General features: G+C 37.6%; 2 protein-coding genes across 3 annotated transcripts; one reads left to right on the forward strand and one right to left on the reverse strand.

Moving 5' to 3' along the window:
* Window positions 1–1,617: 1,617 nt before the first annotated feature.
* Window positions 1,618–5,396, forward strand: LOC141801637 (uncharacterized). Of its 2 annotated transcripts, none has more exons than XM_074684757.1 (7): window positions 1,618–1,805; window positions 2,039–2,120; window positions 2,996–3,160; window positions 3,355–3,416; window positions 3,493–3,582; window positions 3,857–3,946; window positions 4,063–5,396. In XM_074684757.1, exons 1-7 carry the CDS (start codon window positions 1,803–1,805, stop codon window positions 4,111–4,113), a joined length of 543 nt encoding a protein of 180 aa, XP_074540858.1. In that variant the 5' UTR covers window positions 1,618–1,802; the 3' UTR covers window positions 4,114–5,396. The 2 variants fall into 2 exon arrangements, with proteins under 2 accessions (XP_074540858.1, XP_074540859.1); XM_074684758.1 differs by having other exon boundaries at window positions 1,625–1,805; window positions 3,496–3,582; window positions 4,063–4,686.
* A 16-nt stretch (window positions 5,397–5,412) lies between these two features.
* On the reverse strand, window positions 5,413–13,963 carry rd3 (retinal degeneration 3, GUCY2D regulator). Its single transcript, XM_074684756.1, has 3 exons — window positions 13,747–13,963; window positions 11,525–11,838; window positions 5,413–6,473 (listed from the first exon to the last, which is right to left on the reverse strand). Exons 2-3 carry the CDS (start codon window positions 11,812–11,814, stop codon window positions 6,107–6,109), a joined length of 657 nt encoding a protein of 218 aa, XP_074540857.1. The 5' UTR covers window positions 11,815–11,838; window positions 13,747–13,963; the 3' UTR covers window positions 5,413–6,106.
* Between the last annotated feature and the right edge of the window lie 2,953 nt (window positions 13,964–16,916).

The following is a 16,916-nucleotide window of genomic DNA, read 5'->3' on the forward strand; positions in this document are numbered from 1 at the left end:
CATGTGCTCTTATTTGTATGATATACTAATACTGTCATAATAAAGATGTTTTGTGTATGAGTGGTGAGTACAAGTGGTTTTGAGGTTGTGTACTTTATTCATTTTTATCTATGGTATAAACAGCAAAATAAAGTAAATAATAAAATGATTTACACCAGTATATTATCACACATACCATGCAGTTTCATTGTCCATCTATCTTCATTATTGTGCTCTGTATAATTTTACAAATCTGTTTTTTTTTTTTTTTGTTCACATTTCTCTGTTGTCTCATGAGGGACTGACTCTACTAGTATCATCCCTTTTTCATTTATGTCTGTAAATGTTAACATGTAAAAGTTCAAATAAATTGAACAAGTACCGCCCAAGCAGATAGAAGCTTGTCTGCGATACCAAACATATAGCCAGATTGGCTATTCTTACTAAGTCATCCTTCTGATAGCATGGTATGAGTAAGGAATAAAGTCTGTCTCAAAGCCTTGTAAAATGCCCGGCCAGCGACACACTTCAGTCACAACTTTAAAATTTGTATTAATTTCTATCCAAAATGTATAGCCTCAATGGCGTATGTATATGTATAGTTTATGCAGAAGTTGCAAACTATAAATGCTTTCAAAACCACAAACAATAATTACTTTTATCAATTAACAAAATAACAAGCATGCAAACTGAAGAAAATGTTGCAGATATTAAAAATCAGCATCAATCCTTAAATGTATAATTGCAAATTAAGATTTTGTAGGATTGTATTCAACTGTATGATCAACAAATTATACCAAACAGGTGCAATGTGTGATAACAAACTGACATCTGGATCAGGAAACATGTTGTGTTCTGTATTCTGCATGTGCACACTTTCACAGGCTTTGCTCATTGGACATGCTCACTGTATATCAAATTAGTTTTGATGTGTGAGTGTACATTTTCATTGATATAATAAATGTTGGCATATTTGCATTGTGTGTATATTTTCAGTGTGTTCAAGCCAAAGCCAGCAATGATAAATTCAATATTTTTGCATTTTTAACAAAGTCTTGTTCTCATTACTCTAGCTCATAGAGACCATTCCAACTTACATTGCTGTCTTTAGATAGTTGAATGAATTTAAACAGTCAAGCCAAAATAAAGACATTATGGGGGTTGGTGTGGACATATTGTAACATGACAGAATTAGATTGTAATTTACGTCTGTTCTCAAAGCACAAAAAACTTAACAATATATACTTCAAGGCTGATTTTTCTCTGCATCTCAGTGAATCGATGCAGATAGAGATGTAAAGTAATCTTGATGACCGTCTACGTGTATACACAAGGGTTCAGGTTCGTTACAACGGCATGTAACTTCCAAAGTAGGTTCTCTGCACTATTTAAAAGCAGAACCACTGTTCCAATTCACCTTAATCCACCCTATCGACACTTCTTTCCGAGCTGTTTGTGGTTTCTTCCAGGCAACGCAAGTTAAGTACAGGACAGAAGCTGGATTTTTCTGGAAAACGTGAGCTTAAAACATTAGCTTACCGGTTTAAGGTTTAAACTGACTAAAAAAACAAACGTCTGGATGGAGTCTGTCTTTCGACGGTTGAGGTCGCTGTGCTCGTGTCAGACATTTTCGCGCCGGTGTCTTGAACCGTCTTCAACCATAGTCAGCGGCGGTGCATCATGGGATACAAAATGTCTCCTGACAGAGTAAGCTAATGCCGATAAACAACAGAAAGTTGTCCAAAACATTCAGGTTTCCCCACCTTTCAGTGGTATTGTAGTCTATATATTCACGTAATACAAGATCGTCTTGTGCTGTCGCCATGGTGAGTACCTCCAACTCCAGGTATTTGATGTCTCAGCACGCATACAAGCATTAGCTTAGTATTCGTTTCTACCTGGTAAAGTACTAATGTATGTGACCATAGTGGTTCAGGGCGTTCTTTGAGAGCTATTTTTTTATGTATGGTCAGTGTATGATGTCTGCTTGAAGCACAGTTTCACAGTGGATGTAATCACTCATGTTTCTGTGTCACTTCACATTTCTGTGTTGTTTCAGTCAACGAAAGCGGAGTCCAGAGTGTCCAGAGTGTCCAGCTCCAGCTCAAGAACAGATGAAAGGAGGAGATCTAAAAGCAGAGGTAGGCCTGCTTCTTAATCATACACATTAAATTCACCACATTACTCACCATCACATCAAATACTCGACCAGATTCACTGCAAACCTTAGCTTCCCACTTCAAGAATGAAGAACAGTTATACGTGCTGAAGTCACATACAGCTATTGTTAGATACATTCAACTACTAAATCCTGCAAGTGCTAAGTAGCACAAGGCAATAGTACGTGTTTGGCCTTAAATATGATTTCAAATAGCACTTGAAATTATGTTTAGTGTTTGCTAAATTTCTTTCTTTAAAACTACACATTTAAATTGTATTTCTAGACTGTTAGGCTGTATGAAGAGATTTTTAAATGCTGGTGGTATTTGTGGCTTCAAATATCAAGAGTCGCATGAATTTCAACACACTTTGTTGTAAAGCACTGCAGTTCACTCAAGTAATATGAGCTTTGGAGCTTCGCCGTCAAAGGCCAACATAAGCTAGGAGTTACAAGTAAGGCTCTTCAAACAAAGAATCTTCTTTTTTTCCTTTTTTTTTCAAAATTGATTAATGATTGTTTTCACTAATTTAACTTCCAAGACTAAATTTACTGTCCACTAAAAGACAATGGAAATGTAACAACAAAAAATGAACAACTTGTTTTGATCTTTTTCTGGAAACGCTCTCACTGTTTTACATTTTGTTTCTGCATCTATAGTTTCTTAGAGGGAGGACTTTGGCTGTTCTTAGATTCTTAAATAAGAGTGTTGCTTCACAAGAGAGCAGATAGGATAAGTATAATTACAGCTGTAACTATGACTGGCGTTAGTTTCTCATGCTTAACATTTGCCATCAGCTTCTTCTGCGCAGTTGCTAAAGTTTAACTTGTCAATCTTTCTGTCTTGTGTTCATACAGGCAGAGAAAAAAGGAAGAGGAAACGCAGCCGTAGTAGATCTTCATCATCCTCTTCCAGTTCATCATCTTCATCCTCATCGTCATCTTCTTCCTCCTCATCGTCTTCTTCATCATCAGGCTCATCTCACTCCTCCAGCTGCAGTCGTAGTAGCTCTAGCAGCAGCGGTAAGCAGCTTTTTGGAATCTTCGATTAATCTGAGAATCTTTGGTAAAGTTTAATAGCAAAGGTTGTTTTCCCAGCTTTAGCTTAGTGCTGAAATATAATACATCAGCTTCTTTTGATATTTTCCAAAGATATTCTCAAGAAAATGCTTATGTTATGATGCTCACAAAAAATGTTTTGGCTTGTTGTTTGTTAGACTCCCGTAGTAAATCCAGAAAGCACTCCAAGAAGAGGAAAAAGGAGAAACAACACAGAAAAGTAAGTTTTCGTGTTTATGTCAGAAATATTCTTTGAGTAAGAGTCTGATAGCTGTTTCCCTTTTTTTGTATGGAAGCAGAAAGGAAAGAAAGAGAAGCGACAAAAACGTAAAAAAGAAAAGAAAGCTAAAGGAGAAGACAACGCGGGACCTGTTCAAATCTCCAAGGTATCAATAATGTAGAAATAATCTATCAATTTAAAGATTCTATGCCATTGTTGAAAGTTTTTCAGAGTTATTGTTGCTGATTTCACCTCATTTTTGGTAAGAGTGTGTACTCTAATTATTAATTATTATTTCTTTGTGTAGCAGATGACTGCAGACACACTTTTTGAAGTTCATATCTATCTGCACTGTTCCTTAGAACCAATTCTACTTGGCATATGCTAATTACATATGTCTGTCAGCTGTTTTTGTATTACATGGTATGTTTCTCTTTCAGTACTTGAAGGACAGAAAAAAAGGCAAGTACAGTATGATTTCAGGGAAGAAAATAAAGATGAAAGTAAAGAAGTCAAAGAAAGACAAACAGGTAATTCTTCATTTTATTGTCCTGTAAGCAACCACGTGTACCTTTATGAGCTCTGCATCAATCCCCTGGTATGCCCCAGCTCACTCTTGTCCCTACTTTTCTTATCTGCATTCCAGCGGGATAAAAATCGAGCTGAACTCCTTGAATTCTTGAACTCCACCCTGTGATGCCACCGAGTTGTGGTGCTTGAGCTTGAACACATCAACAGACTCAGGAAACAACATCTCATCTTAGCAGAAGAACAAAAATGAAGAGTTCCCTGATAAGGTGATGAGTAGTATGACTGACTTCGAGACACCAGGACAGCGTAGAGTCGGACAGAGCCGAAAAGCTCGAACAGTGATGTGAGAGACTATGATGAATTTTCATCCTCTAAGATTGCCAATTATTCAACCTGGTCTGATATATTTAGAAATCTAAACATAAGCTGTTTTGAAAAGTGACAACCAAATATTAACCCAGATAAAAATGGAAACCGTAGAATTTGACTGCATCCGACATCCCGTTAACCCCTCATCAAAATAAGATCTATATATCTGAACTCTTCCAGTAAACGTACCATCCTACCCTTGTGTCTACACGTGGTGAGCTCTTGGTATTCCACTGGGATCTCGGTTCTCAAGAGAGTAATCTGTTCAGTGATGATGTAGTCTCAGATCCTTGCATGTTGTTTGGTGCATTAACACCCACGTTCGTCAAAATGCTGTGTCAGCCAACCCCCCCCCAGACACACACACACACACACACAAACATTTATTCCCTCTTCCATTAATGTCTTTGTATGCAGATCGGTCGGTGTAATCTGAGGCCAGGTCTTGGGTGTGTTGTGCTAGCAGCAAGCAGCTATTGTAGCATTGAGCTTCAGTATGAGATATGTGCTAGAGAGGTTTGTGAAGCTCACTTGTTCCTAGGCAACATGTAGGTTACAACCCCAGCTGATATTAACTCAGTTGGCATTACATGTATTTATTTTACTTGGTCTGGCTTTCCCCCTGAGCCACAAAATACTTCATAATCTTATGTATAATAGCAACAGGAAAGAACAAACTCTGTCTTTTATACCTGCTGGTGGTTTTTGTCAACCTTGCTTGTTTAGGACTGCCCAGAACTTTAATACATTGGATGACTGAGTCACATAGTGTATAACTGAACATTACTTTTCCACTGTACATGTTAGCTATGGGAACCTCTGTGTTTTTACTGATATCATACCTTTTTAACTGTACTTTTTTTGTAAATAATGTGAAACTCAACATCTTGTATAAAAAACGTGGAATCTATTCTGACATCCGTCTCCTCTAAATTCTGTCAAGAATATTGTTTAAATGTTAGTTATTTTTTTATTATAAATTTGTGATGCAAATTGTTTGTCCTCCTGTACGAATCAAACCAATGGCTTTATATGGATGATGGCATAACTGTTGCGTTTGTGACAGAGAAACTGAACGGCAATAAACTGCTGGTCTAGAAAGATTTTACTTTGTTGTGATTGCTTCCCTCTAGTGTCTTGAAAAAAGCAAAGCTTTCAGTTTCTCACATTGTTGCATGAGGAGTCCTCATACGATAACAGGAGATAACAGAGTGCTGTCTTTGCAGAGACAGAATGACTAACCCTCTTAATGTCAATGTGACCTTAGACTCGTATCAATAAACTACCCAGGACTTTATGGAGTGGTTTACAGCATTTATACATACCTAGGGTCTTGTGCAAAACATTCAGTCATTTGAGGTCATTTACCTCTGCAGCAGCTTCCTTGTGTAACAACAGTATCAATTCCAAAAGATTGCAGGGTTCAAAAAGTATTTAAAATACACTAATGACTACATGGCTACCATCAATAGCCCTCATTGCGTAATGTTGAGTGTCTGTGGAATAAAAGACACATCACTGCAGGATAATATGTAATCTCTTTTCTAGTAGGAACAGTTTACAAAAGGAGTCAAGTTAAAGTTAATCTGAGAAAAACACCTGGCATTGCCCTTTCTGGTGGCAAGTTTAATCAGAGTGGATGGAATGCTGATTGGTTTCATACTGAAAACAGGCAGAGGGTAACAGGATTCACCCTCGCTTGCTGCAAAGTGGACACAGGCCACTTCGACAGAGACCAGCTTCTGTCCCACTGAAACGTCCGACACCATCATTGTCTGCGAACGCCCACATCAGACCACCTTATTGCTGCTAGCACCTTTATATCTAAAGTCCGGCATGCTCCACACCCTCTGCACCCTCTCCTCCCGCTCCATCCCCCTCTCCACATCCTCTGACACAGTTTTCAGGTCGCTTAGCCCTGCTCCGTCGGACGCCTCAGTGGTCAGGCCCACAGTGCTGCCAAATGGGTTGATCTTGATGCGGGACCTGAAGTTCATGAAGGACATGCTCATAGCACGTTTGTTGTTCCACTGGCGAGTGAGCCGCTGAGCTTCCTGCTCCTCCTTCAGATTATCCAGAGACTCCAAGAGGACGGAGCGAAACAGGCCAGGTACCTCCTGAACTTCAGGCTCATTAGTCTGCATGACTTCCCTGAACCTGTGCAGAAAAAAAAGCAGAACAGTTAAATGACATTTATCAGCCTGAGTCGATACCAGCATTGTAGGTCTTAATCTGGACTAAGCAACACCGTCAACTCAGGATGGACAGTTAAAGACCAAAATTCTTAGCATTTTTGTTTATGCATATGGAAAAATTCCATTATCCAGAATGCAACCCGTGGGCTGCAAACCCAGGGGGAAACTTATCTTTTTTTTTTTTTTAGGCTACTGATAATTTTATTTCATTCATAATGAGCCCTAACAAAACCAGAAAATGTGGATACTGGAAAAACTAACAAGGAAAACAATACATTAAAAGATCAAAACTGTAATTATATGGTGCAAAAAAATGTGTCTGTCTCTAATAGACAGTATTATCAATATTGATGTATAACAAACACTTTTAAATAAGAAATTTTTCCCCAAATTTTTTAATAATAATAACAGAATTAATTCACAAAATAAGCAATTGTGTGCTGCTGTTCCGGTATGACCATGGAGAAAAGCAACAATCAACAACTCTAGTCACAGATTTTAACACATAAAAAACATTGTAATGTAAAATGAACAATCACTCTTAGCAAATTGCTATTGATGCCTAAAAACATAACTAAAAAGACAGAAAACATAAATAGTATGTTCTAAAACATTATTGATGCATCTATCCTCATATATTTCTATGCATAGGCTTCAACTAGCTACTTCATGCCAAAGAACCAGATTCAAACTAGTTTTGATTTTAATGACATGTACACTAAGCTGATTGTTACTAAAAACAGCCAGGATCACAGTCGTCAGCCCTTACCACCCACCTGCTGTGTGACCAGCATCCTCCCGCCCAACTACCAATTACTCCTTCTCCTCTTCCTCCTGCTAACAAGAGGAGCTGAGGTCTTAACAAGCCTTTAAATAGGCATCTATTAGGAAGCCTGTTTCCCAGTAAGAGCTTCCAGTTAACTGATGATTGGCCCTCTTTCTGCTTGGACACACAAACAGCTCTGAATAGAAAGCTGTTTGGATCACATTCAGGTCCAGAATCACTATAATTATTGTTGTGTATCTCAACCTTTTCTGCCTCTGTTATGAGTCAGTTCAATCTGTTCAGAGGAGACCTCGAGCGGTACTAGCAGTATGCTTGATTTCCTCTGTTTACACATATTTTCAAGGTTATTACTATTAAAGCAATACAGCACTGTGTATAGACTTTATAATGATGTAGTTTGTTTTTATCTGTTTATCTGTCTGCACCATCACACCAAAGCAAACTGTAGTAATGCAAAAATTACTTGGCAATAAATCTGATTTTTGTACTATTTGAGTAAATATCTGGTTTTACAAAGTGAATGCAAAATATGCAATTCTTCAATCAAAAATACTATCCACACTGTGCCTCTGTAACACAGTGTTAATCCAAACTTGAAATCAAATTTCAAAACCTCTTACTAGCATTTTATAGCCTCTTACAACATATCCAACATATGCTGACAGACTGTATTTAGGTATTTTAAGATCTATATACATATGTATATGTATGTATGTATGTTTAAAAAAAGGCTTACAGACAGCACATGAATGTGTAGACCATTAACGACAAACAGTTCTGTTAAGACAGGTATCTACAAATATAATTACCAGAAAGGTAATTAAAAAAATGAGAAATCCACTTTATAAACTCATGTGAGAAATTATAAACATCAGTCCCTGCAGTCTCTGTCTTTTTTTCTTTATTATGTACTTTTATATGTATTAATTCTTCCTTTTTATTCACCTTTTGAACCTTCACTTGATTCTGATGAACAGACTTCATTCACTGACTAAGCATTTAAAAGGCAGAAAGCATTTGAGGCTGGAACAGAGCATCACTTAATCAAACTTCACAGTCAATCTGGGGACTCCTCTGCGCTGGCCAATTAAAATCACAAACATGCCCAGGTTGGTCCCTGTTGTGTGTGCATGTGTTTGTGTGTGTGTGTGTGACTTCAACCAAGCATTTAGCACATTAACACCGCCTCCCAAACTCTGCTAAACTCTAACAAGTCACCTGAGAGCTCGGCAGCTGTGCATGAGCAGATGCTCAAAGGAGCTCAGGTTGTATCTTCTGCAGATTAAAGAACAGAGACACGAGCGATTTATAGAGTCATGTGCTGGAGGATGGGGAACTTGCCCCGGTTTCCCTGGTGAAACATCTGCCTTGCTCTGCCAAAGACAAGGCTAAGTGATTTTCCGTATGCCAACCACACCTTGACAAACTGTGGAATAAGAAGGGCACCTGGGGCTTGAGTATGAGAGACGCCAGCACCCAAGTCCTGTCCCCTTATTACTCTGTGCTCCAATTAACTAGTTTTGACTGATGGCAGACTTGACAGTTTTTGGCCACAAACAACGTTACATGTGACAAACTATTCCCTAAATTGGAGACTATTTAGAAAGAAATGATAGATTTCTAAAAGCTGCCTGTTGAAAATATCAGTCTATTATTGTGAAATTCACTCTGTGTGAATGTGAGGCCCTACACTATTTTTTTAAAGCATTTACTTAAAGATAATCTGCTGTAAAACTGTTTGAAAAAGTGAATCTTGAATCACAATGCATTCCTTTTATTCAGCGACTTCCTTATTGCTTCTCATGTCAATCATCTGTTCGAGGCTGAGGTTGCCTTTGTGCCACTATTGTTGGTGAGTTTAACATCCATGTTGACAACACTCAGGATAGAGGGGATTAACCCCATAAGGCCTGACCCATCAAACAATAACCAGAAATGTCTATTTTTTGGAACAGGGATCTTAATTAACCCTTTTGACAAAAATCCCCCCCAAATACTGCTCCAGTATATTCATCATATTTGTTTACGTTATACATTTTGTATCACATTTGAGTTGGGCAATTTTGGCAGCTTTTTAGTAAAGTTTTTGGTTATTTTGCATTCTTTCATTACAGAAAATGCCTTTTGGGGAAAAAAGGAGTTATAGTGTAGATTTTTTTTTTTTACCTCAGCTTCTTGAAAATGAGCTGGACTTTCCTGAAAAAAGTGTGCAGAGGATTTCATAGCAGTCATTTTGAAAAGGGCCAAAGTACAACTACAATGGCTGCAGTAGTATGAAAATCCTCAAGGGGGTAGAATACATTTATTTTTTAACATGTTTTTAAGGAAACCATTAAATATGTTGATAAGATAGAGGTCTTCAAAACCCATGTATCAAATATGATATGTCCAACACTGAAGGGTTGAAGAACTGTTTTACTCTTGACAACTCTGGCCTGACTCAGCAATTTGAAAGAGCCTGTAAAAAGCACACTCTGTACTTACGTAGCACCAAAGGTCTGAACATTTTGGAGGTTGTTGACTTACTGCGTTTTCTTTAAGAGCACCATCCCAATGCACACAAATAATCAGAAGCCTCTAGACTTATGCCAAAAAACAAATGTCCTAAGAAAGACTTCACATTTTATAATTCACATCAGAAGGATGTACAGATATCTATTTTCTCTGACATGATTACCAAAAACTATAAAAATTTAGGTGTCTTGATTGCTACTGTTAACAGGTTGACAAATTCACGTGCCACAGGATTCAACTCCATTCTTCTGAGGCCTGCACTGAATTTTAAAAGAAGTTTAAAGTTTAAAAAGTCAGTACCTTAAAATCAGGATCAGGATATCACGCCATCACATCATTCCAGTCCCAACTCAAAACTCACCTGTTCAAACTGGCATATCCCCTTCAACAATACTGTGCACTTCACTTGTAATGTGTTGATGATTTGTTTTACTGATGCTTTACTAAGCGTGTTTCTTTTTTGTAAAGTGACCCTGAGTGACTTGCAAAGGGCCTCCAAATTATTTATTTATTTATTTTAGGGCCATCAAAATTAAAGCATTAATAATCATGATTAATCTGATTAAAAATTTTGACACAATTAACTCATCTGCTATGCAGAATGACTCAAAATCTCTTAAATGTCCCTGGCAACACATTTTGGGCAGTTTGTCCAAGTAGATTTGAGTATGAAAAATAAACATAAAACAAATAAATAAAAGAATAGTCAACCAACACAAAGGATTATGCACACTCTGCTGGAGGGAGTTTTCTTTTCTGCTTCAGGGCTCGGACAAATTGACACCGGTGCAAAGTGGTTTGCAACAAACTCAAGACAGATGAATATCTTGAGGACGTGGTTTTTACAAAGTTTATGCAAGTTGCCTCCATTGTACAAGGCTCCACCAAGAAGCACAAAGTATTTTGTTAACATGAACTGTTAACAGTGTTAAATTAACACAATAAGTGCAAAAGTATTTAGTCCTCCTGAGTCAGTTTGCTCATACAACATGATTAATATCCACAGCAACCCTGTGATTAATCTAACTCAACATTTTAATTGTTTGTCAGCACTACTCAAAACAAAATTCAAGTCAGTTTTATTCAGTAGATGGATTGTATCTATAGACTTTTTGAAGCCCAGGATAAAGGAGAGATTAATTATTATTTATTATTTTTAAGTCTTGCAAGTCACATATTCTGAAAACTGCTTTCAACAAGCAGCAGTTTTCCATTTTTAAGTTGTTGTTGAAAAATCAGCTTTTCAACAGCTATGCAACTCCCTGACACTAAACAACTGTTTCAGTTTCTTTGAGGGATGTTTGTGACCTCAGCATATCACTGAAACTGCTTTAAGGTGTTCAATGACATCCACATGAAAACTTTGTGTCTTTTGGTAACAACATCCATGCAGAATAAATACACGTTGAGTCCCTAAGGCTCCATCTTGGGGCTTTTTTTGTTGTGCGCCTCTGCTGGCTTAGATTATAGAAAATAACAAAAGAACTCACCATAACTATGCAGATGAGATGAGACACATTTATAGATTACAATGTCCCAAAGTGGCAATGAACCCATACAAGCAGGGGCAGAGTCTGCAGGGTCTTGGTATCACTAAGTTTGACATATATGCCCCACAACCGTAGAGATCTTTTGTATGTTTTGTAGTCTTGCCCCCAAATTTAGAAAGTTTAAGTAAACCACTGTTACATGATCAGGTCATGAGTCCTTACTTAAGTATGACGAGACCGCAGCAGGGTGGCGGCACCTTGGAGCAGAGATCCTCCAAGCCAAGCTTTTCCCCTGTGCTGATGCTGTAAGACGAGCGAGGTGTGCTGGCCAGCCAGCTGTAGTCCACCCCTGTTTTGAGTCGGCGGTACTCGTTCTCCCTCTCTTTCTGCAGTCTCTCTGCCTCCTTCAGCTGCCAGTTGAACTCCAGCATCAGGGTGTCAGTGACCACGTCAGCTGGATCTCTGCGGGGAGTGCGGTAATATGGCTCATTCCAGTTCAGCCAGGAGGCCATGGTGCTGTCGTTCCTCACAGCCCCCTAACGACGACAGAAAATCAGAGGTAACAACACTTCAGTGATGAGATGTGACCTTTTGACTTCAGCTTTTTGTCCTGATTAATTGATGTCAAAGTAAAAATTCAAGGCTTAGTGTAACTGGAGAAAAACACAGTCTTTTATGTTATTTTCAGAATGCTGCTTTTATTGAAAGCAGCAAGTTCACAGGGAGACATTTTGAAAAGGTTGTACAGTGATTGAAACCTTGATTCCTTGCCGAGCTTGAGTTGTGAGAGTGGCACTGCAGAAATTAAGAATCTTATCTTGATATAAAAAAAAAAAAAGGTCTTGAATAATTCAGTTTCCTGAAATATAGTAACTCAATAAGAAACAAAAGAATAAATTCATCTTTTCACATTGGCAGTTTTTTACAATTGTCAAAGAAAACAAGTTTTCCTTGAAGTAAGACATAAACACTTGCTTAGATTTTATGTGTTGCAGTGAAATAAACCTTTAATTTTTGGTCTCTTACAGTAAAATGCTGTTCAAGGACATCAAAGTAATGCTGTAATCCTGAAATAGACGTTCCACGATTTACAATTCACTTTTAATTCCACATCCTTTTCAGTCTGTCCATACAAAGCATCACCTCATGTGTGGCTCTTTGTTTCACAAGTGCGATATCTGCTGCCACAGGTGCTGCATTCATTTGAACTGAATAAATCTGCCTTTTGTTTGAGCTTGTTTTGATGATGAAAGCAATTAATACGCAGCAAGAGACCTCTGGCGTCTTGGTAACAAAATACAAGGTTGTAGTTTTATAATTTCCCCTCAGGTTATCACAGAACATGGTCATCACTTTAAAAGATAGTGCTCAGGTTACTGATCTTGAATAAACTGGTGTTCAACACAAAATATTCAGCAAATCAGCCTCAGATCTGTCCAGATGATTGAAGCATTTCAGACAACAGCTTGAGACTGCTGAAATGAGGATGGATGTTTATCACCTTTCTGACTATTTGATGGTCATAAAATGAATTGAGTTTTAGGGCACATTATACAACAGGGAAGCTGGGACAGTTGAGAGTGGATATGGTATTTATGAGTCGTAAAGTTAACAGGTTATCTCTTTATTTTGTTATGTTGCTAGTCTTTGTTCGGTATCCAATAATTGTTTGCTTTTTTCAAATAGTCTCCAATGGTGCACAGTAAACATGTATTTATTGGTGCCACAGTGAGCCAGATTACCAGCATGTGCAGCAAAAAGCTTACACAACAAAGTGACAGAGTGAGATTAGTTTCAGCCTTGCTCTTACCTCTGGACCCAACTGAACCGAGTGGTCCTTCAAAATAAAAGCAAACCAATCCAGCAGAGACAGTCTGTGGCGATACTTAAAGAGTACTCTGTCAAGATTGATCCTTGATATCTTATGTGTAATGTCATTGATTTTAATCAGTCTTATTGTTTCAAGCTTGTGTGTTCTATTGTCTCAGGTGAATTAGACTTTGAATTTTCTAAAATTTTAAGACATGGTGTTGACTTAAACACTGCATGCTTGTCCCTTTACAAGTAAATATGCTTTAGAAAAAAAGGTGGCCTGGCTTGTCCTGGTTCTTGTTATTCTGTGCCGAATATTAGATATTATTAGATAATGAATGATAGCTTATACTAGAAATAAAAGGTATACAATAAATAATCACATGTATTAATGCAGTTGAAAGAAACCTGAAAAAAAATCTCAGTTATTGAATTTTTTAGAACTTGTTTTCAAAATTATAAAGGATAAAGTTATGAAGTATAAAGGAAAAAACTTCCAGCTTTTTTTTTTTTTTTGTAACTTTCCGTAAGCATCCCTGCTTGGATCAAATTCCATGCCCAGACTGTAGTCTACTTTTAAACAAATTGCCATATTTGAAAAAAAAAAAGTTGATCAAGAAACCTTTTCTTACCTCTCCTTGTTTTTATTCTCCTGAAGTTTTTCTTTTGCTTCCACAAGGCACAAAATACTTCAACAAGAAAGAAGAAAGTCCTTGGATGTCTGACAGACAGAGTGGCTGAACCAAGGCGCACGGAGAAGAAAGGAGGAATGGTTTCTATCCAGACTCCTCGTCCTCTCTGCAGTCTGTGCTACTTTCCCTCCCTCTCTCTCTCTCTCTCTCTCTCTCTCTCTCTCTCTCTCTCTCTCTCTCTCTCTCTCTCTTTCTCTCTCTCTCATACACACACACACACACAGACTCTCACACACACACCCCTCCTCCCAGGAGCATCTCTGGCCTGCCTTTACTCATACCAGTAGGTTGGGGGCACCATCTCCAACAGGAGCCATCGCTTCACCCCCCCTTCATGTGGTGCTTATGTAGCTTTTTACGATTCGCCGTTGCCATAGTGATGCTCCTAAGCCTATTTGTCCACAATAAGCTCCATCAGCTGAAAGGGAGCTGGAGAGTGATGAAGAGGCAGATAAAGAGGACACAGTGGGTTGAACACTGAGATGGAAACAAGGAGATAATACAGATGATGTTGTGTTCACCAACAGGGCGAGTGTAGTGTTGACTACCGCTCAGACTAAATGAGGACCGGTGCAACATCTGCACAAGGTCATCCAGTGTGTGTGTAAATGAACTTCCTCAAATAATGGGTCTCGGCAGCCCTGAGCACTCATGCATGAATTACAGAAGAACTGGAGCAGGAGAAGTGTGTGTTTGTGTGAGGTAGAGATGATAGAGAAGCAGAGAGGCACAGAGTCCAGATTGAATGTGCAGTTGTTGTGTAGGTGGATATCAAGGTTTGTAGCTTTATTTTGTGTGTGGGTGTGAGCAGTGAGGCTCAGACGCTGTCCTCTCAACATGTTCTGCACAGAGACCTGCAAATCCCTGTTTAGTCATAGCTGAAAACATTCAATAGAGAAGAAAAAACTGTGGTTTATAAAGAATGTCAGAATGTCTAGTGTCTTCACTAAAACCAACGGAGCTTAAAACCTGAGCAGTTTGAGCCAATTACACAGTGGCGCCACCATATTTTTTTATGTGGAGATGAAAACATACATACTTTCAGTAAAATAAAATAATCAACTCCTAATTGTATTAAAACCAACTTGTTCACTCTAGGTGCTTTTTATGGTTCTCTATTGGCCTTGATTTTCTTTCTGTAGCATAAGTTATACAGCAAAACAGGAAAATCTACAGCTAATATGTTATTTTAGCTAGTTAAGTTAACAATGAAACACATTTGCTTGAAAACCCCAGGAATTTTTTTTTTAATTGTTGCTTTTAAAGAGTGGGAGAAAAAAATAAAGAAAAATGTTCTTGTGTAATTCCTTATAAAAAGATAATATTCAAATACCAAGATACTTGACAGGAACATCTTTCTTTCCCAGTTGGCTTTTTTTAAATTTATTTATTTATTATTAGTGATTATCATAATTAGTGATTTATTATTTATTTTTAATTTATTGTCAATTAATTTATTTTGTAAGTCTGATAAAAGGTGTGTACACACACACACACACACACACACACACACACACACACACACACACACACACACACATATATATATATATATATATATATATATATATATATATATATATATATATATATATATATAGCAGGATTACAGTTTTTGCAGTGTCTCACACTGAAATGTGGCTTAAAAATGTAGAATTGAAACAAAAAGTATTATATCAATACAAAGAGTCAGTTAGAAATTTAAAAAATTAGAACATTCTAATTTTGGAACTGAAAAGTTTATGAGGCCTTTTTATCAAAATCCACAAAAGTATTGGTGTATAGTTTTTGTATATATATATATATTTTTAGCACATTTGACACACTAGTAGTTTTAGCAACTGTTTCTTAGTAAAGTTTTAACTTAATATGTATTATTTCAATTCAAAAATACTTTTAAAAACGTTATTAATTTAGGTGTCATTTTAATTGTGGCTTTTTGAAAGAAAGTGGTCTCTGAAATTCATTTATTAAGTCATGTATTATTGAGTTAAATAAAGTGGTTAAAAATCCTGGATGTCGCCAATAATGGCAGTCATGTTTTTTAATTATTCAGGACTCTATAGCAAAGACATTCTAATGTTAGTTATGGGAAAGGAATGCATTAAAAAGAATAACATGAATAGATACATTTTTGGATGTTTGGAGAAAAAAAAAACATGTATAGGGCCACAGTGCCATTCCTTGGAATAAACAAATACACACGTAAGAGTGAGACCTCAATATGTTACCTCAGTGTGTGCATCTCATGTTGACCGTAACAGATGGAGGGTAAGCTTGTCCTGTAATCCAGACAGATGACTGTGCTAATCCCCTAAAGTGATTCTCTCCATCAGCTGCAATGATGATGCTCACATAGCGAGCAGACACACAGCTCTGACGTGGCCACACTGATGTTGTTTCGCGATGAACTCACCCTCCGGCACAGGCCTTTAGATCCATTTCCTTTTATCGGCTAATGTGTTTGTTCCTTCACATCTCAGGCCTGTGCTAACGAGTGACACACAACAGGGTCACACCGGGTGTCTGTGCTGAGGGAGAGGTGAAGTTTTCTGCTGCAGGGCCCATTCAGGATGCGCTTCTTAATCAGAAAAACCTGCTCAGAGCACGGCTAGATTCACTCAGAAAATGTGGAGTGCCTTGGTGAAGGTGAATTTTAAACAAATACCGTAAAGAATCTGAGGTGAAATGTTTAATGCAGAGAGTACAATGAGAAGCTTGATCACAGTTTTATGTAAATTCTTTCTTTTTTTTTTCTTTCCTTTTTTTTTCAAATTAAGGTAAAAGTAGTAACTAGCTAGCCCTGCCTAAATATTTATATAACATTTAATATATTTAAACGAATGGTAACAGCCATTCTTTTTGTGGTAAATTTTATTGTGTTCAAACTTCAACTTGATTGAATTTAAGGAAATTTGTTGTTGGACTTCTTTGCCTCTGGACAGAAGTAGCCTTGCTGTTATGCTAAGCTATGCTGTTTACTACAGCTCCATTAGCCACATAGACTGAATGGCAGTGTCATTTAAACAGCCAAACAGACTTTATTTTAAATTCTCCATAATGTTGTGTACCTGTTTGATACTGCTCTTTGGGATCACAAACACACACAC

Source organism: Halichoeres trimaculatus, unplaced genomic scaffold, assembly GCF_033239565.1.
Source record: "Halichoeres trimaculatus isolate MK-OKI-2021-1 unplaced genomic scaffold, fHalTri1.1 fHalTri1_scaffold_13, whole genome shotgun sequence".
Lineage (NCBI taxonomy): Eukaryota > Metazoa > Chordata > Actinopteri > Labriformes > Labridae > Halichoeres > Halichoeres trimaculatus.